Source organism: Macrosteles quadrilineatus, unplaced genomic scaffold (genome assembly GCF_028750875.1).
Source record: "Macrosteles quadrilineatus isolate MER2022 unplaced genomic scaffold, UCM_ALF_1.0 Scaffold_8__2_contigs__length_117827958, whole genome shotgun sequence".
In the NCBI taxonomy this organism is placed as follows: domain Eukaryota; kingdom Metazoa; phylum Arthropoda; class Insecta; order Hemiptera; family Cicadellidae; genus Macrosteles; species Macrosteles quadrilineatus.
In genome coordinates this window covers 70,398,520-70,425,597 of record NW_026542601.1, presented here as the reverse complement: position 1 = coordinate 70,425,597, position 27,078 = coordinate 70,398,520, and the positions used below count along the sequence as shown (strand labels likewise).

General features: G+C 34.2%; 2 protein-coding genes across 3 annotated transcripts in view; both read left to right on the top strand.

The window, feature by feature from the left end:
* Positions 1 to 11,202, top strand: part of LOC128999793 (E3 ubiquitin-protein ligase SMURF2-like) — a 32,950-nt gene extending 21,748 nt beyond the window's left edge. Inside the window, exons 12-17 of the mRNA XM_054426472.1 lie at positions 192 to 285; positions 2,482 to 2,660; positions 3,440 to 3,577; positions 3,904 to 4,087; positions 6,876 to 7,014; positions 7,620 to 11,202. Coding sequence (XP_054282447.1) covers positions 192 to 285; positions 2,482 to 2,660; positions 3,440 to 3,577; positions 3,904 to 4,087; positions 6,876 to 7,014; positions 7,620 to 7,804 — 919 coding nt within the window. The 3' untranslated portion in view covers positions 7,805 to 11,202. The remainder of the gene's footprint in view (positions 1 to 191; positions 286 to 2,481; positions 2,661 to 3,439; positions 3,578 to 3,903; positions 4,088 to 6,875; positions 7,015 to 7,619) is intronic.
* Positions 11,203 to 12,208: 1,006 nt separating this feature from the next.
* Positions 12,209 to 26,293, top strand: LOC129000787 (mitochondrial glycine transporter-like). 2 transcript variants are annotated; one of them, XM_054427785.1, is made up of 8 exons: positions 12,209 to 12,281; positions 19,237 to 19,361; positions 19,727 to 19,820; positions 20,920 to 21,096; positions 23,017 to 23,185; positions 24,452 to 24,618; positions 25,271 to 25,363; positions 25,514 to 26,293. In XM_054427785.1, the coding sequence occupies exons 1-8, from the start codon at positions 12,246 to 12,248 to the stop codon at positions 25,538 to 25,540; spliced, it is 888 nt and encodes a 295-aa protein (XP_054283760.1). In that variant the 5' UTR covers positions 12,209 to 12,245; the 3' UTR covers positions 25,541 to 26,293. The 2 variants fall into 2 exon arrangements, with proteins under 2 accessions (XP_054283760.1, XP_054283759.1); XM_054427784.1 differs by lacking the exon at positions 12,209 to 12,281 and adding an exon at positions 17,606 to 18,223.
* The last annotated feature ends 785 nt before the right edge of the window (positions 26,294 to 27,078 follow it).

Genomic DNA, 27,078 nt, shown 5'->3' with positions numbered 1-27,078 from the left:
GCTCAGAACTTGTGTTTTTTTTCCCCTATGCGGCTGGCCAATCAATGTTGACACGTGTACCTAAAACCTCATAACCTTTTAACCAAATTGTTATTGCTGTAGTCGTATATTCAAGTTGAACAGCAGCTATCACTTGTGGTATGGCAGCTTATAAACTCCTCGAGTAATCAAGTGTTTATTCTGTGTTACAGTCATGAGATGCTGAACCCCCAGTACGGACTGTTTCAGTATTCCAGAGAAGACAACTACACCCTCCAGATCAACCCTGACAGCAGTGTCAATCCGGTAAATATACATGGTTTGTTCTTATAGCACCCTTCCTCATGTCACTCAGTAGTTACAAGGAAAGCGAAATATTTCCCTCTTTACATTGTACATAAAAATGTGTTTGCCAGTTGAAAAAATTCAATGACTTTTAAAGGGGAAAGAACTATTGATTTAATGTAGAAGATTCACTATCAATTTTCACTTTAGGGACATAAATAAATATATAGGATGGAGAGGACATAGCTAACTCACCTGATGAAAGGTTGCAGATGAGTGAAAGAGGCGTATTGAAATGAAATGAAAGAGGCGAAATATCAAGTATTATTATGTTTGTGTGTATATATTTTATGTTTTCTTTGACTCGTCTGCAACCTGTCATCAGGTGAGTTAGCTGTGTCCTCTCCATCCTATATTTAATTTAATCCAAGCTAAATGCTTTCTCCTAAAAACATAACTTTACGGATATAGTTACTGTAAAGAAAAATCCAAGTCTGGAGCAAGCAAGTTTTGTTAATCCCAGTCAGCACCACAGTCAACCAGACTGATTTTACTTTCTCTTCCTATACAGAGTGTATTGAGAACGGCCATTGGTGACCTGCATGTTTAAAGGATACACTAACAACCACTTTATACTTTATACTTTTCGATGAAATGGCGACCATACAAAGTAGGTATTTTAAGCCAAGTATGAATGGAGATTAGTGGCGCGATCTTGTAGTCTTGTTAGTGACTAAGGCCGACATATTCCTTAGTCACAGCTGTTAATTAATAACCCATACAGCTTATGGCAACTAAGGGACCTACAGTTTGTAGTGGAATCCGAACCACATTTTTACCTTGGTATATAAGAATTGGTCTAATTACCAGGACAGTACTGCGGATAGTCGTAGTACTCACTCGTGCGGACGTTAATCCACACCAGAGAGTATCGCATCCACAGTGCATGCCTATAGATATCCACAATTCGGGACCTCCTAGTAGCCGTATTATTGGACGACGCCACCCGTCCCAGTCTAAAAGATTCCCCCGATCCGATGATTCAAGGTGTGTGTCTAAAGCAAGGATTATGAACACCTCACTATGTCCCAGTGGTTGTAGTATATCGCTAAAAACACAGGTCAACAATTATTTGCCACACAGGACGGGAATCAAACCAGAGCAAACGAATGCCACTGGCCAAGTGACACACGCCCTAGCCTTCTCGGCTATCTGTGCTTGGAGACTGAGGAGTCAAAAACCGGTATTTAAGCTGACGCCAACGATTGCAAACAGATAGCGCTACAGCAGGTTGTTCAAAGTGTTACAAGGTGGCCCTAGTTAGTCACGGACTATTTAGATGATATTTTTCAGTTGAACCACAACAGTGGTCATAAATTGTGTTACTGAGGCTTTGCTGCAATAAACTATTTTTCCTAAAATTTCTATATAATAATAACTTTGTTAAACTAAATCAAGGTTAAATTCAATATTACATTGTAAGCTAGATTTCTTTAGATTTTTGAAAATGTTTGTTTAAAATAATAAATAATACTATTAGAACATTACAATTTATAAGAAAACTTGGAAATTTACAACAAAAACAATGTTTTATTTAATGTTTACTACAAATACCCGGACTTTTCTTTGTTACATGTTTTTTATTGTCTTATTAATCAAAATTAGCCCAATCAATAAAATAATGACAACAATACAGTTAAAATTCAACAAAAGGTAATGGAATTAAAAGGCAAACAAAAAAGTCTTACGAAATACAAATTATTGGCCTAACACTGAAAGGGTTAAGCACTGCTTATTTAAATTGTTATTAATGGCAAATTAGCTCAATAACTTGTAAAAAGTTGTGCATTTTTTTTTTAATTAACATTTTTTTGATGAAATTAGCCAGCCTGATCCAATTATGACAATTGTGGCTTTGTTCCCTCCAAAAAGTGTTGACCTTTTCCCTTGATATTTTATAAAATGTACAAATATTTTAGAAATTGAATGGAATTTTGACAAAGATCATTTATGTCTACTGCTAATCTAGAAACTTTGTAGGTACTCAACATTACCTAGAATTTGTTGTATCTTTTTTGTACTAACTATCACAGTTACTAGGGATGCAGGTATTGAATTGGTGAGTTAAACAGAAGAAAATCATAATTTGTCTTTAACACAGCTGTAAACAGTAAGCTGTGGTAATATGTCAATCAATTTCTGTGCTTATTGTTTTAGGAACACTTGTCCTACTTCCACTTTGCTGGCCGAGTCATCGGCGTGGCTGTGTTTCACGGACACTATGTGGACGGAGGGTTCACCACTCCCTTCTACAAGATGTTGCTCAACAAGCCTATCACGCTGGAGGACATTGAGGGAGTCGACCCAGAACTGCATAGGAGCCTCACTTGGATGTTGTGAGTGATTAAATGGCGTAGAAACTATCAATTTAATTGTTTAAAAAATTAAAAGTCAATTCATAAGAAAGGAGGATAAACTACACTCCTTTTGTCATTATATTAGCAGAAAATGTTAGATGTTAACAAGACCAGAGTTAACAAAAGACGTTAAAAATTACAATGGCTTAAAAACGCAAGGGGTAAAAGACAGTGACACAATGTTTTAATCAGAATATGAGTGGAACATAGAGTAATATGCCTTTGTGTGGATTTGATACTGTCTAAGATCAGCTGTTTCTTTAGCCCGAATAATTACTAAAAGCCCAATAATGATTAATGAATGACAGATGGGTTTGGCTTTGAAATGCTTATGACTTTTATTAGTATTGAACTCCTGGCCTTCTTTCTAACCATTTGGTAAGTACTATAAACTCCATAATAGTTCTGTTAATACTACCTAGCCTACTATCAACGATTACATTATGACGGTTAAGCCTTCCCAAGCTATTGGGACCTCTCACAAGGTATCCACCAAATCTTGTACTGTACCTGTAAGAATATATAAGAAAACTCTGTATTTGTATGAACTAATTATATTACCAAAATATAGTATGACAGACACACTTAAATGTTGATTCAAATATAAAAAATTTTATGAGAAGAAATATTTTGTATAGTACCGAAAATATTAAAACCAGCATTAGCATACATCCTTCTCTTTACCAACAAATAAAAGGATTTTATCTAAAAATTTGGAAAACGTTTGATACCCCTAACCATTTAGGATTTGTTTGCAGGGAAAATGACATAACTGGTGTCATTGATACAACATTTGCTGTGGAGGTGAATAGTTTTGGCGTTTTGAAAGTTCACGAGCTGAAAACTGGTGGCAAGGAAATTGCTGTCACAGAAGACAACAAGAAAGAATATGTCAAGTAAGCTTTGAGAGTATAAGTTAGAGTGCCAAGTATGAAAATCACCCATTACACTTTTCTCAAACTTCATTTCAAATTCACTCTTCTTCTACTCCAAAAATTGTTTAAACTAATTCATTAGTATTCATATCAACTTTTAGCAACGAGTTTTCATAAAGTTGGCATCATTATCAATCAGAGATTCATCTTTAGAAATTCTCAGTTAGGTCACTAAAGAAAAATATCAGCAAAAGATAATTACGGTATCCTGAATAGTTCCTGTGTATAGGTACCTGTTTTTTTTTTTTCAATCATGCACATGATTGATACATTGTTGTCATGTCCAGGCTGTATGTCAACTACCGGTTCATGCGAGGTATAGAACAACAGTTCCTCTCACTACAGAAAGGCTTCACGGAGGTAGTGCCTGCTCATTTGCTGAGGCCGTTTGACGAACGAGAACTGGAACTCATCATAGGAGGCCTGGGAAGTATAGACATACAGGACTGGAAGGCCAACACCAGACTCAAGGTGAGAATTGTGTATGGATATATATCAGTTGACTTTTGAAGACTCTGTGAGTAACTTGTGTTAAACTAGAGAGGCATGCATACCTATTCTCTATATCGAATTGAGAGGTCCTCTCAAACAATTTGGGTATCCAATATATTTTACTAAAAATTCTCAGAACGGTTTTGAACCACGCCCTCACACCTGCACCCAGGCAAACCAACTGGAAGCGTGATCCCATGTGCAGGGACAAGGAGCGGCTCACAAATCTCCCTAACAACCAGAAAAACCGTGGAGGGAAGGTTCAAGAACAACTCTCTGTTTGAGAGGAACAGACTATAATGAACATTTTAAAACAATAAAAAAAATTATCAACAATAACACATGCAGTTCAATAAATTTAAAAATTCAAAAAATTTAGAGTCCTCATCTATCTTACTAGCTCTCAGCCATTTCCTTAGTTATCAAAACAATGTCAGTGCAAAGCTTCTACTAATTTTTAAATTCCTTCTAAATAAAACAACAAATTACAGTGATAACAATAAAAATACCTTTCAATCATTAATTTAGGCTTTGTCAAAATTAACCTTTTAGGGGCCCCCTAGTTGAATAAATAAATCAAATCATTAATAAATAACTTAGTGAGAATAAAATTTGAAAGAACAATAACAATAATTAGAATGCTGTGCTTAAATTTTTTTACCTAAAGTCCATTTGGCAACAGCAACAATTAACAAAAAAATTCTATATAATAATAACGATTCACAAAACTTGTGTAGTACGGTTTTGGCGGGTCAGGCAGATGACACCGGAGGGTCCATGAAGCTGGGCGGAGAGGGGGCCAGATTCCAAAGTAGGCCCGAATAGTATAAGTTTCTCCGCCGACGCTCAAGGAAGCTAGATGGCTCTCCTCGGGGGCCCCATCAGGCACAGTCGGCCTGTTTAATTACTCCATAGCGTTGAAAATAATGCAAAAATTCAAACAAAAAAACTGTCTTTGAATATACACAAGGTATATACACAAGGAATATTACACAAGGAATATTACACAAGGTAACAGATGAAAATGGATGTGTAAATATTTCTATGAAGTCTTCATTGTCAACGTCATGCAACCTCTGATTACTGCATGGCAGGAGTAAGAAGAAGTGCGTGGCAAACAGTTTCACCGGGGGTCGTCTGAACAGAACATGGCAAAACACATACTATATAAAAACAACTTAAACACTGTAACAGAAAATGAGTCGTGACATTCGTTGGTAGAAAGTAGTCACGGCTCAGTTTCAATCATCTTACCTAAACCAACTGCGTCAAGGTTGGATAATATGATAATATTTTTAAAACCAGTGTAAAGTGTTCAAAATCATTAATTCCTAATGTTTGTCCATTGTCAAACATATTCTAGGCTTTTGTTTTTTGTTCAAACGACTATTACTTTCTCCCCTTATACCATAGTATATGGAGAAGGTATTGTTTTCGTCAAAATTTTCGAGTTTGAGTTTTGAGTGGATATATCCGTTTTGGGTCCCCCTGGTACCAAAAAAGTGGTTTTCGGAGTGATGTCTGTGATGCGTGTGTGTGTCTCTGTGTGTCTGGATGCGTACAGAGCTACAGACCACACCTGTCGTCCGATTTTGATGAAATTTGGTATGTAGGTACTAATCTGTGGTATCTCAAGGCATTTTTTTGAAATTTTTATTTTTAGGGTTGTTTTCCCCATAAAAACCCCTAAAACTACGGAAAAATTGAATTTTCTCAAAAATGGCCCAAACAATATTGATAAAAAATTAGTATGTTGTAGCCCTTTGTATTCTCAACAAAATGGCAGAACTCCCATTTCTGTAAAGATTACGGTTCAAAAGTTGGTGTAAATTATGTTATTTTCCCATAAAAACCTCCATTAAATAAGAGAAAATCGTATTTTTGAAAGAAACCTGTTAAGATTGAAATTAGTATGTGATAATCCTTATAATTCCAAACAACATAGTGCAACCCCCCATTGCTGTAAAAAATATTGTTCAAAAGTTATTGTAAATTATGTTATTTTCCCATAAAAAAAACCCATTAAATAGGAGAAAATCTTATTTTCGAAAGAAACCTGTTAAGATTGAAATTAGTATGTGATAATCCTTATAATTCCAAACAACATAGTGCAACCCCCATTGCTGTAAAACATATTGTTCATAAGTTATTGTAACTTATGTTATTTTCCCATAAAAAACAGAAAAATTGATTTAAAAAAAAATCTATTCTGATTTAAATTCTTCTGTTATGGTCCTTATAATTATAACAAAATAGTGCATCCCTTCATTCCTGTTAAAACTACTGTTCAAAAGATAATGAAACTTTTGTGATTTTACCTATGAAATATCATAGTTACTCTCATCCATGATATTGACAAGCTAATGGGAGAAAGTATGTGTCAGATTGCTGATACCATTTATTTTTCATGTTTTAAAACCATCATCACAAGTAACATTCAAAATAACACAAACAGACTAAACAAAAACAACACTATTCAAAACTATATTTGAGGTTCTACTGTATGAGATAAAGAGATATACATTATTCTGAAACCATCATACCACAAAAAAATATTTGTAGCGATTCAACAGAACTCAGTTGTACACAGATAAGATAATCAATCAAGTAAGGTTAAAACCAAGGACCAGCTTACCAAAACTCTGCTGTTACAACATTTTTAATTTTTTTATGTAAAATGATGAAGCATTTTTCAGACACTGAAGCCTAGCGCTCAGTTTGTACAAGCTTTATACTGGAGTGTAGTTTATGAGTTTTATGTTGGCAGCACTGTACGGCAGAGACGCCAGTAGTCCAGTGGTTCTGGCAGATAGTAGAGTCGTACAGTGAGGAGATGCGAGCGAGATTGCTGCAGTTTGTGACTGGGAGCAGCAGAGTGCCGCTACAGGGCTTTAAGGCATTACAGGGTGAGTTGGAAGTATCAGGTCATACTACAGTATTAGTTAAACTAATAAGTTTCCCTCCTCTAATAGTGAAGAGCTAAGATTTTAATCTCCAACACCAACGCCATGGCACCTGATCAAGCTGGCTAGAGGTCATAGCTTCCCCACGTAGGTACAACTTGCTAAGTAGCATTGTTTCCACCCTGCTTCATCATAAGATAAGCATCCAGTCATATTAAGAGTCCTTGGAGCCTAGACCTTCTAACTCGTAAAACAATTTAAAACCTACAAAGAAAATTTCTAATCTAACGGTTTACTAGATAATTAAATTACAATCACTCTGGTGTTTGAAAAAATATAACACTTCAGCAGCTGCTTGAAATTAATATTGCTCTCATGGCGGGCAAATCCAAGATGGCCAATAGCCTCCAAGGACTCTTAAGAGAACCCATAACTCTAACTTGATTTGCTTTCTGGCAGCAGCAGAAAGCACATTCAAAGCATTAGGCAGTGGAAATTAGTTGTTGTGGGCCCAACTTTTACCTTGGTAATTTGTATTAGCCTGTGGATAGTAAGGATATTGAGGAGGTGGTACTTATAAAGATATAGTAATGCATTTTGGTGTACAGGTTCGACCGGTGCTGTTGGCCCGAGACTATTCACTGTTCATGTCATTGACGCACCTCAAGAGAACCTACCGAAGGCGCACACCTGCTTCAACCGCATCGACCTCCCAGCGTATGACAGTTACCAGCGTCTCCAAGAGAAGCTCACACAGGCCGTCGAGGAGACGTGCGGTTTTGCCGTCGAGTAACACGACATAACCGCAAGCACGCCACTGTTGATATTATAGTATATATATATATAGTCTGGGACTGGAAGTGTGTTTTTACCAATGATATGGTTTGGAACAAATTTGGCTCTTAAACCTTCATAGATTTTCTTTTAATTATTAACGCAAACAAATATTCTCATAGAGCTGATTTATTTTATCATCTAGTAAATGTGTGTTGCTATTTATGCTTTAAACAGTTTTAATATTTGTTTTTAAAGTTCGATCAAAGTAAACCCTCACACCCAGTTCCAGACAGTTGTTAGAATTTTGTAAATTATATTCGCCCGCTTTAAGAGTATTTTTATAAAGGAGATGTGTTAATGAGTGTTTTATTGTTAGTATTTGGTAGCACTGATATTTTAATACCTCACTGAAGTTGGAATGCAATCGATGGTGGTATAATTATTTTTTAGTTTGTAGAAGTGAAGTTCACTAATATTTTATCTGTCGACAATAATTTCAGTAACTTTTATGTTAGTGCTAATTTTGTGAGACAATAAGTCTGGTTTGTAAATATGTGATGTTAATTTGGTAAGAAAACCACAGTATCTAGCATGAAATTAACTGTTTTAATTGAAATACCATATTCATTACTGGTTTGCTTTACCAGTTAAACTTTAGAACAAATGGAAAATAATTTTACCTATGGAAAAAAATTATAGCCTGTGATGAACTATTGCAAACTTTTAAATTAAATTAAACACGTTGGTCTATATTCTTTCTTATATCTCAATAGTGGAAAGAAACTATTTGATGAAATACTCCTGTTGTGTATATAGACATTGTGTATAGCTATGTATATAGATAGGTTAACTTAAGATATTTCCTTGCAAATATTTTTGTAATTTGTAAACTAGGTTTTTGGGCTCAGAGGTATTGCTGAATTTTTTTGTAAGTTCATGACAATTTCATCGGAATATTTGAGCAGTGCTATATACATAATGATTAGAAGCGATGTTTCAATTGAGAATCTTACAAGGTCTATTGAAGCATTACAATATTTTTAGTGCAGTAAAGAAATACCCCTGCCGCAGAAAACCTACAGACAGCAATATCCATTTGCTTAATTGAATCTTCAATAAAAATACCTGGGGACCGTGCTTTGCTCGAGGTATATCATCTCACTGTCCTCCAGTCATAAATTAAAAACCTCTTTTACTTGGTTTAAAACTATCTTTTGTTGATGTTTATGATTACAATTTTCATTGTTAATTCGTTGCCAAAGTAGTAACCCATAAAGTAAGAATGTAAAACTAAATTACTTAGGTACCTTACCGTAATCCCATCATAGCTCAACAATTTTTGTCAAATTAGGACATGTTTCGGTGTTAAAACGCCAATCCATAAGGTAGGGATGTAAGACTAAATTACTTACATTATCCTGTCACAGCTCAACAATTTTTATCAAATTAAGACATGTTTCGGTGTTAAAACACCATCGTCAGCTTCAGATACTTGTAGAGTTGATCAGTTGTAGACATCGTCAAAACGTTAACACAGTACAGCTCGAACAAAATTTCGATAAAGTACAAAGAGAAACATTGAAACATTTTAAAACAGGCCTGTTCTAACATAAGTTGACCGACCGCACAGGTAGTAAGGGACAGACTGGACCAGCTTGTCTATCCTTATCAATTGTGTGTGTGAGAGATATATTGGGCAAGAGATATTGTTGTTATAAAGAAAAAGTAAACTGTTGTAGTTTGTTTGTTTGTTGATTAATTTTGATTAAGTTTGACAAATTTATTTATTTCATACCAACAAACCAATCTATTAATAGTTTAGCAATAAACACTTGTTCTTTCCTTGTAGTAGCAAAATTAAGTACTCATTAAATCCAACTAGCTGTAACCCTCGGGCCTCACCCCGTTTGACTTCATAAGTATTAATAAAACTATTGATAGTTAAGCTGAAACAAAACAGAATACAGTAATACCAACAAATAATCACACCTGATTTTAATAAGGTAATAAATTGAAAGAATAACAAACAAATAAGTACAGCTGAGGTATTTTTAACATAAGGTACAGTATATGGAAAGTTCCCTTTAAAAAGGAATTACAACCTTAAAGGCCAATTTATGAAATAATGGATAGTTTTGCGCAAGGTTTCTCGGCATGACGAACATTTCAGTATAGGGTTTATGGGGGTGTGACTTTTAGTTTTCTCAAAAGTTCATGGGTACTTTGGGATTTATATATGGGTGTTATTTAAATATGAAATAAATCTGTCAAGTTTAGGAAAATATTTTAGAAAAAGTCCAATAAAATCAAATAAAAATCTGCTTAGTTTTCAAGTTTGCTGCGACAGGGTAATTTTGGTGTTTAAGTTTGTAGAATTTAAGTACATTAAAAAAATGTATTGGAGCAAAATGGATGTGCAGATTTAAATCGTTTAATTTTTTTGGAGTTCACCTTTTGTATTGCATTGATTGAAAAACAATTTTTTATTTTCACTTATTAAAATCTTACTCTGATGCAAGTCTGAGCCCAAAACCTACTAGACAGTGTGATATTGTAGAATAGTATCCCACGCTTGCCTTACATCCCTACCTACGCTTCTTCAGCACAAAGTCTACCGAGAAGTGCCTTTTGGTTTAAAGTGCCTAATCGAATCTACTTAACACTAAAGACACATGACAAGAAAAATAGCAATGTGCATTTTTAGATTAGTGTATTTTCAATTCGACATGTTGTGCTTTTCAATACTGCTAGTGCTGACTTACATAAAGGATTTGCGTGCAATAAAGATTTATGTTACCATTAATACATCAGTTAATACTTGTTCCATAGATAATTCAGTGAAGATTTTCATTGGTAAATACAAGTTGTTTATATTATACAATAACTAGCTCATTGATGGATTTTGGATACTAATTAAACTGTCCTCAAACATATCACAGAGTTTGCAAATAGGAAGGATGGAATTACCTTATGAAGGTGCTAAAGGTGTGTCTTTTAAAGTTATCTAAATAAATTTATAAACTGTATCATGTATTTTGTTTTATGCACACATAATGCACATCACGATTATTAACACTTACAATCAGATATTATTACATGTACATGTATGTTTACAAATTTATATATGGCATTTTTATCAAAACAACACTGCCAATTTAGTTCATGATATATTTGAATGGGAAAACTTCAAATTTTTGTATATTGTTTTGTATTATTTGTTTGTAATGTAATATTTATGTACAGTAATAAAAAAAATATTGAGAATGTTTTAGAGTTCATTTCTTGTTTAAAAACATCTAACTCACGTAATGCACTGTGATTTATGTTTTATTTTCACTTCAAAAGTTTGCTTTCTCATTAAGTTGTATATTTATTAGTCCATGTCAACATAATATATTGTTAAAATATTTTATTTAGTACCAATCTGATAATAATAGTTAAGTATAAGTGATATCTTTATTGAAAAGAGATAAATTATTGGATATTTTGTACATTTTGGAGTTTATTAAAACTGTATCTAGTTATCTTTTGGCTTCACTAAGTTTGTACCCCCTTTTTCAATGTGAATGTGTAGCAAACTTGAACTAATTCCATCAGTAGACCACATGAACGTGGTCAAATGAAAGATGACGCAATGTGGCAATGATGCCAAATTTCAGTCCAATTAATTAGGGTTTACAAACAAATGTAACAATTTATTATGTTTTATGTTATTTTGGATTTGATATAAAAATAAATGCAGTAGCTACATTGAGTAAATAATTAGCTTTGACTATTGACGTAAGAATCCAATAGTCAATGGTTATAGTGTCACTGGTGTTGGTCCAAGGTTCTACAAAGCTCTCCATGCCAAAATAATACTATAGTCATGGTCATAGTATTGTAATAAATAACTACTCTGAAGGAGAACTCCAAAATAAATTTAACTAAATAAGTTTTAAGTTAGGCTCAATCAAATGAATAAATTTTGAACTGTGTCCTAAGTAGTAGTTGGTAAATTCACACCATGTAAAAAGTGGCCCTAGTTCAAGATTTGCAATTTTAAATAGCTTCAGCCAAAAATGGCATTGGTGAAGTTAATCTAACTAAACACATGTCCTCAATATCACGGCCTTATCTAAAAAAAAACTTCCCTGAAAATAAACTCCTAATTTTCCGCTGGTGTGTCAAAAACATGTTTTCAAGCTAACAATAGCAGATGGTGTAATTGTTCGGTTGATTCGTAAAGCTAATATAACGAGAAATATGTTTTGATGTTGGATCACCCAATTAGCATCAGAGATAAATTGCATTTTCCGAGGCTATCTACGCCACTGGGGGTCTTGATAACCCTGGGGGGATTGTCCCCCCCCCTCAAGTCAAGGCTCGTTTTAAATTCATCAAGCCATTATTATCTTCATTCTTGCTCTCAGTAGTGGTTGAACTGTTGCTTATTTTACCTTCATTCTATCCAAGTAATGATGTCTGGATTTGATGCTGTTTGGATTACCACAGTGAGTTATTGTGATTTTGTTATTTTGTATAGTGCTATAGCTATAGGTGTATATTGAAAAATATAATCGACCACCCATTTTTACTTAAAACTTAATTATTTCAGTAAAATTATACTGTATACCTAAATGTTATATTTTAGGATATCAGAATATTGGGACCTTTTTTCAGAAGAGGGCCACCACTATTTAAACTGTGGAAACCCCACAGTTTAGGTTAGGTGATCTTTTTATTTTTTGTGATTATTTCAGTTCAGTAGACAAAAAAAAACTTGTTAGTAAAAATATAAACTAACCTAACCCAACCTAAACTGTAGTCCTCCCACAGTTAAAAAAGTGGCGGCCCTTTTCTGAAAAAGGCCCGAATATTTATTTATTAAATGCTACAAATATCAGTGGCAATATATTGGACTTAAGCTATCGATTTGCTTAAATATTGGTTTACTAGAAATGCCTAGCATAATCTTCAAGCAAAATATCTATATTATATAGTATGTGTGATGGAACCTGTCCTCTGACCCTCCATTTACCTTGGACTGGCCTGGGTCTCAAACTATTGGCCATCCTCCAGGTCAGGAGACAGGTTCCATCGTACAGAATATAGGCATCGACTTTATATCTGTCAATGATATAGGGTTATACGGGTTTGGGCTTCCGTACCATAATGAACTACACTTGTATTGTATCAAATTAAAGCTCTTGCTCACTAAATTTCCTTTGAGGATCTTGAATAAAATTCAAGGAGGGAAGGTGATCTTGATCAGAGTATAATATCAAACAATCTAAAGCTATAAATATATTAATGGTAATGTTGTTGGTCTCTAGCTAAAGATAGCAAAGCAGAAATGAAATGAAAAATTATTTATTTACAGACAAAATTCTTTACAATATAATACAAATTTAACAATTAAATACATTGTAAATATTACAATACAACTAAATAGAATACCTATAGAAATATAAAACGAAATAGAAATTGATATAATCAGGAGCAGTTATGTAATCGATTAATATTTTTTACAGCTCATTATTTCCTTTTTTACTAAAATAATGTATTTCATTCCATAATTGATTATATTTGTATTTTATCAAGCTTCTCTGAATTTCACCAAAGTTTCATACACCTCTTTGTAAAAAGTGATCATCTCAAATCTGACCACCAATGAAGAGCAATACAAAAAACATTGACCCAGATATCACGTGGTTCTGAACTGTTGCAACTCTTGAACTCCATGGGGGGCGAGGTCGAGGGTTATCGAGTAGGAGAGTAGTGAAGAAAGTTCAAAGGGAAAGGAAATAAGCGTAATTTGATGAATAATTACATTGAGTGGTTATGGAAAAATGCAGTCTTTGGAATTTAAAAGAAATGATTCATTGTTACACTGTTTTTATTTTAATGCCAAATCGTAATTTTAATAAAAGCCCGAGATATATTAATTTGCAGAGTAAAATTACTTCCCATGAAAAGATGAGGATTTTAACAATCCCCCACAAAAAAAAAACTGTAAACCAGGTAAACTAAAACAAATATTAAAATAATTTCCCACCGAAGACAATTTTTTAGGTTTTCAATGGAGATCAGTCTTGTGTAAAACAAATTTAAGGAAGGATTGTAGGGTTTCTCCAATTTCATACATAATCTATCATCTTCTAATATTAATACAGAATATTTTTTCAAAAGGCTTTAATTTTTTCAGTGAACCCACATTAAGAATAAATAGTGACAGAAAACCCGCTTTTTGGTAGCATCCAAAACAAATTGCCACAAGTTTAACCTGGCAATTATGTAAACATTATATTTTTTGTTGTACAAATCATTCATTCTAATACCAACGATTAAAGTATGTAACCAAACACAGTTAAAAATTTGTATTATATAATTTAACTACATTGTATGCAACCGGTACAATATTTTCTGCATGATGTCCAGTTATGACACGTGTAGAGTATAAAACCAGAGTAAAGACCATCCCACTATTTAATGATTAGATGCATTAGCCATTTTGGGCTACGACGCCAGTTAATGTAATGGAGTGAAAATTTAAAAACGTACGTTTTCATGTCCCTGGCCTTTTACTTCGTAGATACTGGATTTTTAGTTTATTATTATGTGTTTTAATATTTTTTGGGACGGGGGCAACATGTTACACACATTTATTTGGTTTAAAATAGGTTCTAGGTATTTTTTTCGTATTTTTAAAGTCTCGAAATTCACGACCATGACGTGTCCCTAGGGTACATTTTCCAACTTTCACACTGTTTTTAGACTAATTATTCATGCCGAAATATATAAAGCCATATTTTTATGTCATCAATGGTTATTAAACTTACAAAAAAGGAGCATATTATAATTTTATTGTCATTACAAACTGACTACCATGACAAAATAAGTCTGTCCCTCGATTTGGCGTCACGACCATTTGGGAAAAATTTTCAACTTTGGAGCACGACAGTGGCAAGCCTGGCGTCGATGGAGTCAGTTGGTTTTAGAGACTAGTTCGGGGTGTACGTCAGGATTGTAGTGCCAGTCGTTTCGAGTTGAAAGGAGGAATTACAAGATTAATAAAGGAAAGATTGTGTTTTTTGTAATTTTGGTGTGTCCATGACCGTACGTAGTCATTCGATGAAGTAGACATGGTGTTAATTTTTGTTTATAAGATATTTCAATTGCTAGATTAACGTAGAAGTCCACTTTGTATCCTCGAACATGAGGTGCAGGGCTACCGCCAGAACAGAGCCAAATAACACGTAATTTCACGACCAAAGTTTCACGACCATCGCGGATTTTTTCACGACCAATCCAGCATTATGGATTATAGTGTGTTTGGTCGTGACAATAACTTTAATATAATTGTAAATTGAACAGTTTAGTTCAATTGAAACACATATTTTTATTATAACTAACAGGATAATTGAAGGATTGTTTAGAAAGATTTAGATTATTCCAGACAATTCACGACCGTACCGTTTGTCCCTGACCATCACGTTTATGATTTCTATCATAAAAATTTCAAAAACTAAAATATCGTCATATTTCAATGTTTTATACACAAAAGAAGCACACCTCTATACAAACATAACGATTTTTCGGGTCTCAGGTAAGTTTCTTCGGAGTTATACAAACTTAAAAAGATTTTATTGGCTTTTTTTCAATTTTTTAAGTTTTTTTATTTTTTTCTAGAAAGACCAAATATACCAAAAGCTCAGTGACCTTTTTATTGTATAATGGTCATAACAGTAAATTAGTTTATAGCAAAACATAGTTATAAAAATAATATTAACTATTTTTAATATTCATTTAAACGTCCGTTATGGTCGTGACAGGATTTTGTGTTTTTCAACTAAAGATGCTCTTTTAAAAAGAAACTACCAAAGATATTGCGTTACCATGGACATTTTATGAAACTTCAAATGTTAATGAAATAAAAAAAATAATAAAAGTTTTGAAAAAAGGGGAAAAGAATTTGCAAAGTGCTTTTCCTGAAAACGTACGTTTTTAAATTTTCACTCAATGACGCATTTGTGATGTGTTTATAAACAGTGTATGAATTGACGTCATTTTGATTACTAGAAGATATGTAAATCCAACGTCAACCAACAACATGAGTCAGAACTGAAAAATATCGGTCTAGTTTTTGTTAAAAGGAAGTAGAGCTGAAAATTATTCGCTAAAAATTCCAGCAGCTGATTATGTCATGATATCTTAATGTTAATGTTGAAACGGTACGATGGAGATGGAGCTGAGTTAAAAATGGGCAGGATGATTATTGAGAGCTTTTTAAAATAACCAAACAGATGATTTATTAATAGGGTGATTACCATGTACTTTGGTCAAGTGAATACACGCAACTTCAGGTCTAAAATCTAAATAAAGCATCAATATCTTTACCTTGTGATAAAATATGAGCCCAAGCTTTAATGGTCCAGAGATAAATTGGGAAATAAATTGGGATCCCTATAGATAAATTCGCTAAAATGTATATGATAACCCAACCTAAAATAACCGCCACATTGCGCTGTATAAGGGTGGCCTCCGTATATTATGAAAGTTCCAACAATACAGATACAGAGCTAGAGATTTTGTTTAAACTTTTTAGGCCTACAACTAAATCTAAACAGTCTACTACTACTGCATCGATATTGTTAATTAATGTGTAGTTGGAAAGCTTAAACTCCTTGAGTTGCTTTTTCACATGATGGGTCACTTACTTATAGTGATAAGTTGAATGTAATAAAAGTTGAAAAAACGTTAAAACCCCAAATTGAAAACATTTGAACCAAATTAAAATCAGTTTGTAAGACTCTCGGTCCGTAATACCAAAAAGCTAAACATATAGGGCTAAATAAAGAAAATGTTTAGTCGACAACATTCAGGATACTCTAATAGGATAAGAAGTGGAAAGTCTACTTGACAGACAGAGAGAAAATCTTTTATTCGAAATCTTAGAGATTTGAAAGGCGCCAAAATACAATAATACAAAAATCATACGAATTGTCAAATACAATCAATTATGCCAGTCCATAAATTCTTTTATGCTGTAGAATGGCATCTTGCAGAACCAACGGGCGAGTCGAGCTTTCAAGGTTTTAGGGTTGTTATCTTTCAACTCTCCTGATGGCAGCATGATGGAAGAATCTTGATCCGGCTTTGGTAGGCTTACGTTCGAAGAGTCCCAAGGCGACGAGCAGGGAGGTTGTAGTTGGTTCTATTTCTCGTTTCATAGCTGTGTACTTCTATATGTCGCTTGAGATTCCTGTTTGAGGCCAAAATAATGGTTTTTATTATGTAGAGGCTGATTACAGTAAGTAGCTCATTGTCTTTGAAGAAACCTCTAGAACTTTCCAGCTTTTTTTAGTCGGCATCATACATGATTTTAAAGTTTTTTTTCTGCACTATCAATACACGTTGCAAGTGAGTATGAGCCGAAGACCCCCAAACCGCTATTCCATAACGTAGATGGCTTTCAAATTGGGCGTGCGTATCACGCCCTAGCACACCGCACAAGCACAGCCTCTTGGAATGCTAAATTGATCAATTAAATAGGAAATTTGCAGGTTAAGTTGTTGGAATTCATAAATTTAATTTACTTATATATACTATATACATTTAAAATCTCAAATCACTGACAAATCCAAATTCAACTTTTGTGTAGAGGTCTTTGACTATCTTTGGTAACCAACGTAAACAAATGACGTCAAGGTGAAGGTCAGTTGCTTTGTTGCTTGTTAAAATTTTTAGCAGACGACAAAATGAAAATAGCAAACTAATACCTCCTAACTTCTTAACACAGAGTGAAGTTTACATGTATAATATCAGTTCTGTTGAATCAATCGTACTCGAATTATCATCATGAGATGATTGGTCTCCTTTGTGTGCTGATTAGTGTTTATTCAACATGGAAACATTGAAGAAAAGAAAACTGTTATCTCATTTTATCTTAAAACTATAACCTATAAGTTAATCTTTTGATAGTGATAACAAGGAGGTCAACAAGATATTTTATGTGGTCTTGAGTGCTTGGTGCCATATTTATAAAAATATTGCCTTTACTCTGCATCTAATTAAAAAAATTAGTTTCTTGAACTACACAAATATGAACAGAACGCCTATCTTACTTTATTGATAGCCTATGTTAAAAGTTTTTCTTGTCTACAAATAAAGTAATTTACATACCAACACCTGAGCCTATCCCTATATTCAAAACTAACAATTCTTGTAAGGCTAGGATATTTGATCATCTTAGTCCAAAAGTTTCACCTGAGGTCACAAGCCTAAGTTGTACATAGTCTGGAAGAGTTCTAGAGTGGAAGAGATTTTGCATGTCTCAACAAAGATTAGAAAAATAAGTTTAAATTGGCCTTTAAGGCATGGTATTCTTGTCTCGTGTGTTCAGATTATAATGGCAGAAGATATTGTCCATGATCTAAAAGAATATGTCGGAAATGTAAGTTACCTTAGTTTTATGTTTTTTGTTAACTTACGGCCTAATTGAAATGAAACATTATTAGGTAGGCTTGTGTATTTTGGGAATCCAAAATGGTGTTTACAGATGTTCCGTCCAATTAAGTACTTAAGTTACACTATCAACTTTTGGCTACCGAAGTTGACATCCCATCCATAGAAACCAGTTTTTAACCTTTGCTTTTCTTGGACTTTGTTACTATTTAGGAGGCCTTGTCTAAGTTAAATAAAAGTTGCCATATTTTACAAGTTGTTCTTGCGGCTGCACTTTAGTTTACCCCCCACATTTATCCACATACATCGTATTCAATTGTCAGAAATCAGTTATAGGCTAATATAAGTTACATTAGAACACACAATACTGTATTGTTTTATTATAAATTTAATTTATTATTGAATTAAATTCCCCCCCAAAACGTCCTACCATTACAGTAGGTAATTTAACTAGACATAATTTTTTTATTATAACATAGGCAACAACTTTTGACATAGGAATGGAATGTCTAGTTCTAGCCGCTAAGTTACTGTGCTTATTCAAGAAATAGGAACATTAAAGGGTGGGGTTTTCAACATCACACAAATTGGCCTCAGTCATGTGCACATTTTAATAAGGTAGCAATGTTTTGGGGATTTTGTCAGTATTTTTTTTTAATTTAGCTGTTTATCAATTAATACATTTTTCCACCTGACCGCTAAGTTCCAGTTTTCATGTGATAAACTGTAGGCTAACTTAATATGTCACAGTGTAGCATCTGTTTAAAAATTTCCTTATCTTGGTACCGATACGTAGTAGGGATATCCTCATGTAGTTTAAAACGGTTTTTGAGATTACACAGACCCGTGGACTATTTACTTAACTACAGCCAATTTAAAAAATTGACAACATAAGAAGCCTTAACATAAGTATGCTATTTATGGTGGTACAGCCATGCCAACATCAATAACACTATGGAAACTTGAAACTTTCAGATTATTACTAATAAGTTTCTTTTTCAGTCCCCAGTCTTGAAGGCGTTTCTGGCTGGCTCTATCTCAGGAACATGTTCTACTGTTCTGTTTCAACCTCTTGATCTTGTCAAGACTCGTCTACAGTCTACAAAACACGTCGCCACTCTTGCTCGGTAAATAAATATTTTATTTGACGATAAAATTTCCACAGTAGTAGACTTTAGGTAGTTAACTTAAATACTATACTTAGGTGTGTTAAAAATATTTTTATCGAACAGTTTAGGTATGGTACCTAATTTATCATGAAAAAATCACACCTATTACAAAAAAATGTATTAAATTAAGTTAAGACTGTTTTAATTAAATGTTGGCCCTAATATAATAATTCAATTCCTGCCTATTGGCAAGCTAGTTTCATATAGGCTACTGTATTATTAGTTTCAAAGTCCCTGGTTTTCTATCCTACTTGGTACCGGTATCAAAGTCACCAATTAAACATTTTTAAGAGAATTTATATAGGTACCTATTTATTTTTCAGACCAAGAATTGCTAGCACTATTGGTATGATGGAAACCTTCAACAGTATTATACAAAAAGAACACCTGTTTGCACTTTGGAAAGGAATGATTCCAGTAAGTAAAAGAGTGAATTAGTAAAATAGTAATGTCTAAGGATTAAGTTATTTTTATGTTTATTACTCACACATGGGTATCAAGCATTAAATTATGAACTCAAGTAGGCTTACCTAATTGTTTCCGTGTTTTATATGGAACTGTATATTTTTCTTAAAAATAGTCCATTCTGCATTAAATGTAACCAAATCACTGGTCGGGAAGATATTCTATTTCAAAAGTGTTGTGGTTGCTGTACGGTGTATTATAGGTGAGTCGGTGGCTCAGTTGGTAGCGTCACGGACTTCGGGCCCAAGGCAGCGATGTCGTTGGTTCGGATCCTGGTCACTGCCGCAAAAATTTTATCAGTACAGTTCACCCCTTGCTTTGCTGGATACGTTCCACGCACAGATCTATACGTAGTCTATGTGGACAGGCAAATGCAAGGTTAAGGTTATAGGGGAGTTGCAGAGGCTGCCAAACTCTTAGAAAAAAAAATATTTGATTAATGATCACCTGAGGACTGCAACCTCATCATTCATTTGTCAGATTCACTTTTTCTGTCCTCTTTACCTTCAGCAGTCTGTACAAAGATCATGAAAGTGATTTCCGCTTATTCATATCCACCTTAAAAATATTTACCAGAGTATGTCCGCATCATGCTACACAGCGATTCTACTCCTTCCAGTGGAAAGATGGTTGGATACAGTCACAAAAACGTAATAAAACCATGTAAAATAGACTAAATAATTTCATTTATTCCCACAATATATGGGACCTAAAGCTGCCTTCAACAATAAAAAAATTGATTGCATATAAAAATTTCTGAAAACACTTAAGATATGGCTTCTGGAGAAGGCACTTTATTCACTAGATTTCCTAAAAAAATTATAATTATTTCCAAGTATTTTGTATTTTGGTTATTGTTGTTTGTTTTTTACAATAGATTTTAGTTTTAAGACAAATCACCTGTCAAACATTGATGTAACCATTAACTAATAAGTAAATAAATATCTTAGCCTACCTCTAATGTCCTCTACCTACAGAAGATCAAAACTGGAAGATCTTAAGAAACTTAAGTCAACATGCACCATTTTCTATTTCTTACCACCTGTTCCAGAGTTTGACCAGGTGTGTGCCAGGGGTTGGTTTGTACTTTGGCTCCATGCACTGGATGAAGTCCAAGTTCACAGATGGGCGACCGACAGCTACACAGGCAATGATGATTGGCATCGTGGCTCGTTCCATCAGCGGCATCTGTCTCATCCCCATCACTGTAGTGAAGACTCGTGTTGAGGTACCTCAATCTATATTATTAATTCGCTACATGAAACTTTAGCGAGAATAAGGCTTTTTTGTTTAAGATTTAACCCTACATATTATATAATATCAAAATGTTCGTCTAGGTGTGTAGATTTGCAAACTGACCTTACATTTTTTTTAAGTCCCTTGGGCTCTGCCCCAGTGGCTTTTAAAGTTCCCATGTTATCCTTATGAAGAACATATTTGTTTACATTATGATCAGCTGGATAATTTGATTGTTGTTAATATTTTAGTTGAAATTTAATTAAACATGTGCTAATAACATTTACTGACTTGGTTGAAATGAAATATTTACTACTAGGTGAAACCCGTCGAAATTGACGGTTACTTTCAAGGCTTACGTTACTCATCTAACTGCGATAAATTGAGTGAAATCTTACTAATATTATAAATCTGAAAGTTTGTGAGTTTGTGTGTGTGTTTGTGTGTGTTGCTCAATCACGCACAAACTACTGGGCGGATTGGGCTGAAATTTGGCATGATGATAGCTCACATTCCCGATTAACATTAAAGCATATTCTTATCTCAAAAATCCTTTCGGGCTCCGCCCCAGTGGCTCTGTAGTTCCCCATGTTAACCTTATGATTTTTCATATTTAAAAGGAATTAATGAATCTTAACAGCTGTTTCAATTAAACAAGTTGGTTCTGTTCTATGATGTTCAATAGCATAAAAGGTACAAGGATTACCTACAGGGTGCAGCACTATTAGTTTTTTTTTTTATTTATGACAACAGCTAATTTCCAACCAAAAGGTGAGTGAGCGTAGCGAACGAGCTAACTTGAAGGCAAGTGAGCGCAGCGAACGAGCTCCAACCTAAAGGTGAGTGAGCGAACGAACTTCAACCAGGACGTGAATGAGCCATGCGAATACTTATGAAGTTAAACGGGGCAAAGCCCGCGGGTACAGCTAGTTATACATATTTTGATCATTTAGCATTGTTTAAAGAGTAATAAGTATAAAAGCAATAATGATATTAATTGCGTTTGTTACCAAATATGGTTCGGAGTTATTATTAGTATGTTATCTGGTATCTCTTCCTTTGGAATAATCTTTAAGTAGTATTAAAATCGTATTGGTGGATCTTTTGTAGTTAAACACTTCTGTGATTTCATCACTGTGATGCAGATTGATCTATGATTTGTTTTGAAAAAAATCTGTTTGTTAGGAAGACACGTTCCTACTTCAAAGGGAGGCATATCCGTTACAGTGTAAGTTTGATTTTTCCTTTGTCACGTCGCGTCAGTTCATGTCGTACTTCTGTGCCATGAATAACCCTATATCATAGTTTTGAGAAATTGGTTGTGGGGTTACTATTAAAGCTGGAATTCCTTGAAATGGGGGATGACAGTTAGTTGTCTCAGCCTTATCAATTACATAAAGTTGTCAATATAATCTCTCTACGGAATGTTAGGTGTAGTGGAATATAGGCCTACTTGAAGTGAAGTTGGCTTTTATTCTTGAACTGTTAGGGGCTTCCTCGTTTATACGGTCGTGTGGCTTCATTGGCAACAAATAATGCAAATGACATAGCAACGTGACATTTACAAAAAGCAAAAAATACTGTAGATTGGCTGTTACGTAAATATTGACGTTTACATGCATTTTTAATCAACATATCTCATAAAGGATGATGTGTTCTAGTTTAAAAGGAATATGACCTTTCTGTCATGACATTAGCTGCTTAAATAGTATTTACTCATTGTGCCATTTTTTACAGCCAAAATGTCGTGTTATTTTCAATAATATTACCAACCCAGTGGGCTACGGTCCGTTAAACTTACTCGGTTGAAAATGCTATCAACGACAGTGACATATTATAACTTCCAATTTATTGTGTGTAATATTAGGACGATTGACAGATTAGTCTAAAATGGTATGGTTGATGTTTTCAGAGTGGAGAGTACAAGTATCATGGCGTGGTGGATGCCCTGAGACATATCTACCGTGCAGAGGGAGTCCGAGGACTGAGTTGTGGTCTTCTACCTACACTGTTCCGTGACGCTCCATTCTCCGGCCTATATCTGGTGTTTTACAGCCAGATAAAACAGACGCTGCCTAAAGGTAAACTTTTGATTAGTGCATCTTATTACCACAGATACAAGAATTAAATATAAACCGACAGCTGTGCTGCGGTTAGCATACATTCTGGCGTCCACCGCTAGGGGTCCGTGTAGTTTCGGCACACACTGCTGCAGCGTCAAGCGCTAGCAAGCATTATCATGACAAGTTGGTAGTTGGAGCACAGCTGCCAACTTCTGAAGAATTCCCCGAATCCGGGAAAATTGGTTTTTCCGTTTAAGTTACGGGATTTCAGAATTTTGAACTTTACCCATATTAAAAAGTAGGTCTGATACGTTTGTTAGGGTGGTAGTGCTGGTAGCAGACAGTGAGTCCATGTCGGCAGCGAATCGTTGAACACTGAGCACACACTAGCGGCACATCACAGAACCTTTGTTTGTCAAGTCTATATTTAATTTGTCTATGCTATTACTATTCAAAACGTGTATTTATTGGGAAAAGAAAAACACATTTGGCATAAGAGTTCATTTAGGAATATGGGACAAAAGCAAAACTTATCATTTTTGAAAAAGTTCCAGGCAGATAATAGGATCGTGCCACTAAAAATTAAAGAATACTTTTGGATAACCTGTAGATAGTTTTTTTTTTATACAAAGAACCAGTAAATTATGCAAGTTAATACATAAAATATCTGATGCTTGAAACCCCCTCAATAATGCTCATAACCACGATATCAGGATTCTTTTTTTGGAACAACTCATTTCTTGTGTGTACAGGGTGTCCACATTCTGGAAAGTCAGGGATAGTCATGGAAAGTCATGGAAAAAAATTTGGTCATTGAAAGTCAGGGAAATAGGCAAGAAGTCATGGAAAGTCATGGAAATTTCCAATTATGGATGGATTTGAGGGGACCATTTAATGCTCTAGTCAGCCGTAACCCGAACTGTTGTAGCATTTTTCAGTATTTTTCACAAATGTTCGACAATTCAATTTATTACAGTTGTATTATTTTATGAGTTTTTCGGTTTGTTTTAGTTCATTGTTGTACCTATTGTACTCCATTGTTATCTGTTATTACATATTTAATTATTTTCTGCAAAATAACATGTCCAGGCAGTTATATTTGTGTGTGTACGTTATATTATAACTTGCGTGTAAAGTTCGTGAGTCATGGAAATCAATGGTAAATGGTCATGGATAGTCATGGAAAGTCATGGAAATTAATGAAACATTTTTTGTGGACACCCTGGTAGAAGATAACAGTAGTCTGTTGTAATAAGAAATCACATTGTTCTGTTATGCCAACAGAAGTGCTCACTGGAGAGATGGCTGCTGCCACCCACTTCACCGTGGGTTTACTGGCTGGAGCATTGGCATCTCTGGTGACACAACCGGCCGATGTCATCAAGACCAAGATGCAGTTGGATCCACAGCAGTACAAGAGTATTCCGAATGTGGTGGTACTAGTTTATCAGGTGTGTACAAGGAACAATTCCTTATCCCATTAAATAAAAAAAACCTAGTTTGTAGTTTCTCAAATATGTTACGAGCAAATACTATTGTGTTATGGTTTTTTATTTGAACACTTTTGAATATTTTCATGATGAGATAGTCTTCAAGATTGGTAAAATTAACCAAAATCCATTAAATGTAAGACTAAAAACATAAAAAAATGTAATTATAGTCCGAAATCGAAGAATAATATGGAATATATTCACAAGCTCAAAAACATTATGTTTGTTCAGTACCTGTTTCGGTGTTGGAACACCGTTGTTAGTTTCAGGTACTTGTGGAGTTGTTCAGTTAGAAACCTTGTTCTGTAGGATGATCGAACATGATACTCACACGCTCAAACAAAAATTACAATGAACAATATACATTAAAAAGACAGGCATTGACATTAAAATTACAGGCCTTTTGTTACAATAAAAGACAGTCCACATTGATAGCCTGGGACAGACATAATATTTATTGCTACAATATGCATGTTTGAAAATTGTAATGTAATTTTGTATCAATTGCGGGTACTGTTTGCATCCCGCATAGGAGGGGAAGTTTTATGTTATTTTAAGGCAGTATCTTATCAATCATACTTTTTTACTTGTACATAATGCCAATGTGTTGCAGAAATACGGTGTCTGTGGTTACTTCAAGGGGTTGATTCCTAGAATGTTACGTAGGACTTTGATAGCTGCAATGGCCTGGACTATTTACGAACAGGTATGCATTTAACGCTTAGTATAAATCTTGAAGTTTTTCCTCTATTGTCATCTAAATCAAAATATAAATTATCCAAACCAATTAGGTAAATTGTTTGTGATTCAATAATCTAATTTAAATACAAGCCTAACACTGATGGTGATGTTTCAGTTGACTCAGTCCATTGGTCTGAAATGAAAAGAAATATAGAAGAATTCACCATTCTGGAAACGTTTGGTGTGTAGATGAATTACCTACTGCAACAGTCGGAGTCCCGGTTGCATATTAATTCTCCGCCGTTCCATAGTAGTAACAAGAACATCACCTGTTACGTAAACATATGTTGTAAGACAGCAGCCCAGAACACATATCAGTCCAAAGTCAGTGACTTAGGTCTTAGGTTTAGGCGTTCAAGTTAAATGCAGTTCTGATTGGATGTTAACCTGTCATTGAAGAGTTGAATTAGTACCGATAGGGGAAATAACCAGCCAAGCATAATACTGCTAGACTAATCGTAATTAACATTTAAAGCTTAGAGTTAAAATGTTGATTCAAACCACTGTGCTGTGATGAATATCTGGAGGTAGCACTTCTCGAGGGAATTTTGTGCCGCTGACGGCCAAATGGTCGTCCTGGGATGGAATATGCCGAAGTGGAAAAATGTAAATCCAACCGTATGAAAATTTGTTAAAATCACATTGATTTATGTAACTTATGTGTTAACTTTGCAAACAAACAATTGATTTTATTTGAAGTTAGACAAAACAAGGGATAGAGCAACACAACTTATTTAATTAATAATGCTGATTGAAAAACTGAATTAAGACACACTCTGACACACTCTGGACTAGGACATCACTTTACAAACCAACAGCTTGTGTGAAGTATTCAAACTCTAAACTAGTGTTCCTTCCTGCAGTTGCAATCACCACCTTTTTATGTTGTCCACAACAACTGTTAACTTCTTCAATTTTTATGGTAGTTAAAACCATAAAAAACCATAGAGTTTTTTTAGCTCTTTCAATTCAAATCAATATTTCTTTATTCAATAAAGCACAAAGTACATGAATAGTGTCATTCTAATGTCCTTACATTATATAGATACAAAGTTCTTAAAACCTAACGTAAGTTTATACAAATTAAAAATTAACGCTCCTTCTAAAATTTTAAAGTTTATCAAGGGAATACAATACCTTGTTGATGAGAAATGTTTTAAGACCCCTCTTAAATCCCACCATGCTCTTTGCCGATTTAATTTCATTTGGAATTTTGTTGTAAAATTTGGAGCCGGTATAACTTGGTTTTTTACTGTAAAGTTCTAATCTGTGGCGGTTCTAGAGCAATGTTGGTTTTGTTTCTGGTGTTGTAGTGGTGGTTTTCACCAGTTAACGCCAATTGAGAAAATCTGTTTTTAACATATAGAACTGTTTCATAGATGTACAATCCATATACTGTCATTATTTTTAATGATCTAAAATGCTCTTTTGAAGTTCTCGAGTCAAGGTCCAAAATAATTCTTATAGCTCGTTTTTGTAATTTTAGGATTGTTTCTAAGTTATTGATAGATGTAGCGCCATATAGAGATATTCCAAAAGAAATAACAGAATGTATGTACAAAAAGTATATTGATTTTAATGTTACTTGATCAAGAAGATTTTTTAATCTAGTTAATGCAAATAGACCAGATACAGTTTTTTTAATTACTATGTTTGCGTGAGTATTCCAAGTTAAATTTT

What these genes read in the sequence shown, in the direction of transcription:
- LOC129000787 (XM_054427784.1), top strand. Translation starts at nt 18,179, where the DNA reads ATGGCAGAAGATATTGTCCATGATCTAAAAGAATATGTCGGAAAT. An exon ending in TAGTGAAGACTCGTGTTGAG is followed by an intron (nt 21,097 to 23,016) that starts GTACCTCAATCT and finishes TGATGTTTTCAG; the next exon opens with AGTGGAGAGTACAAGTATCA. An exon ending in TGGTGGTACTAGTTTATCAG is followed by an intron (nt 24,619 to 25,270) that starts GTGTGTACAAGG and finishes AATGTGTTGCAG; the next exon opens with AAATACGGTGTCTGTGGTTA.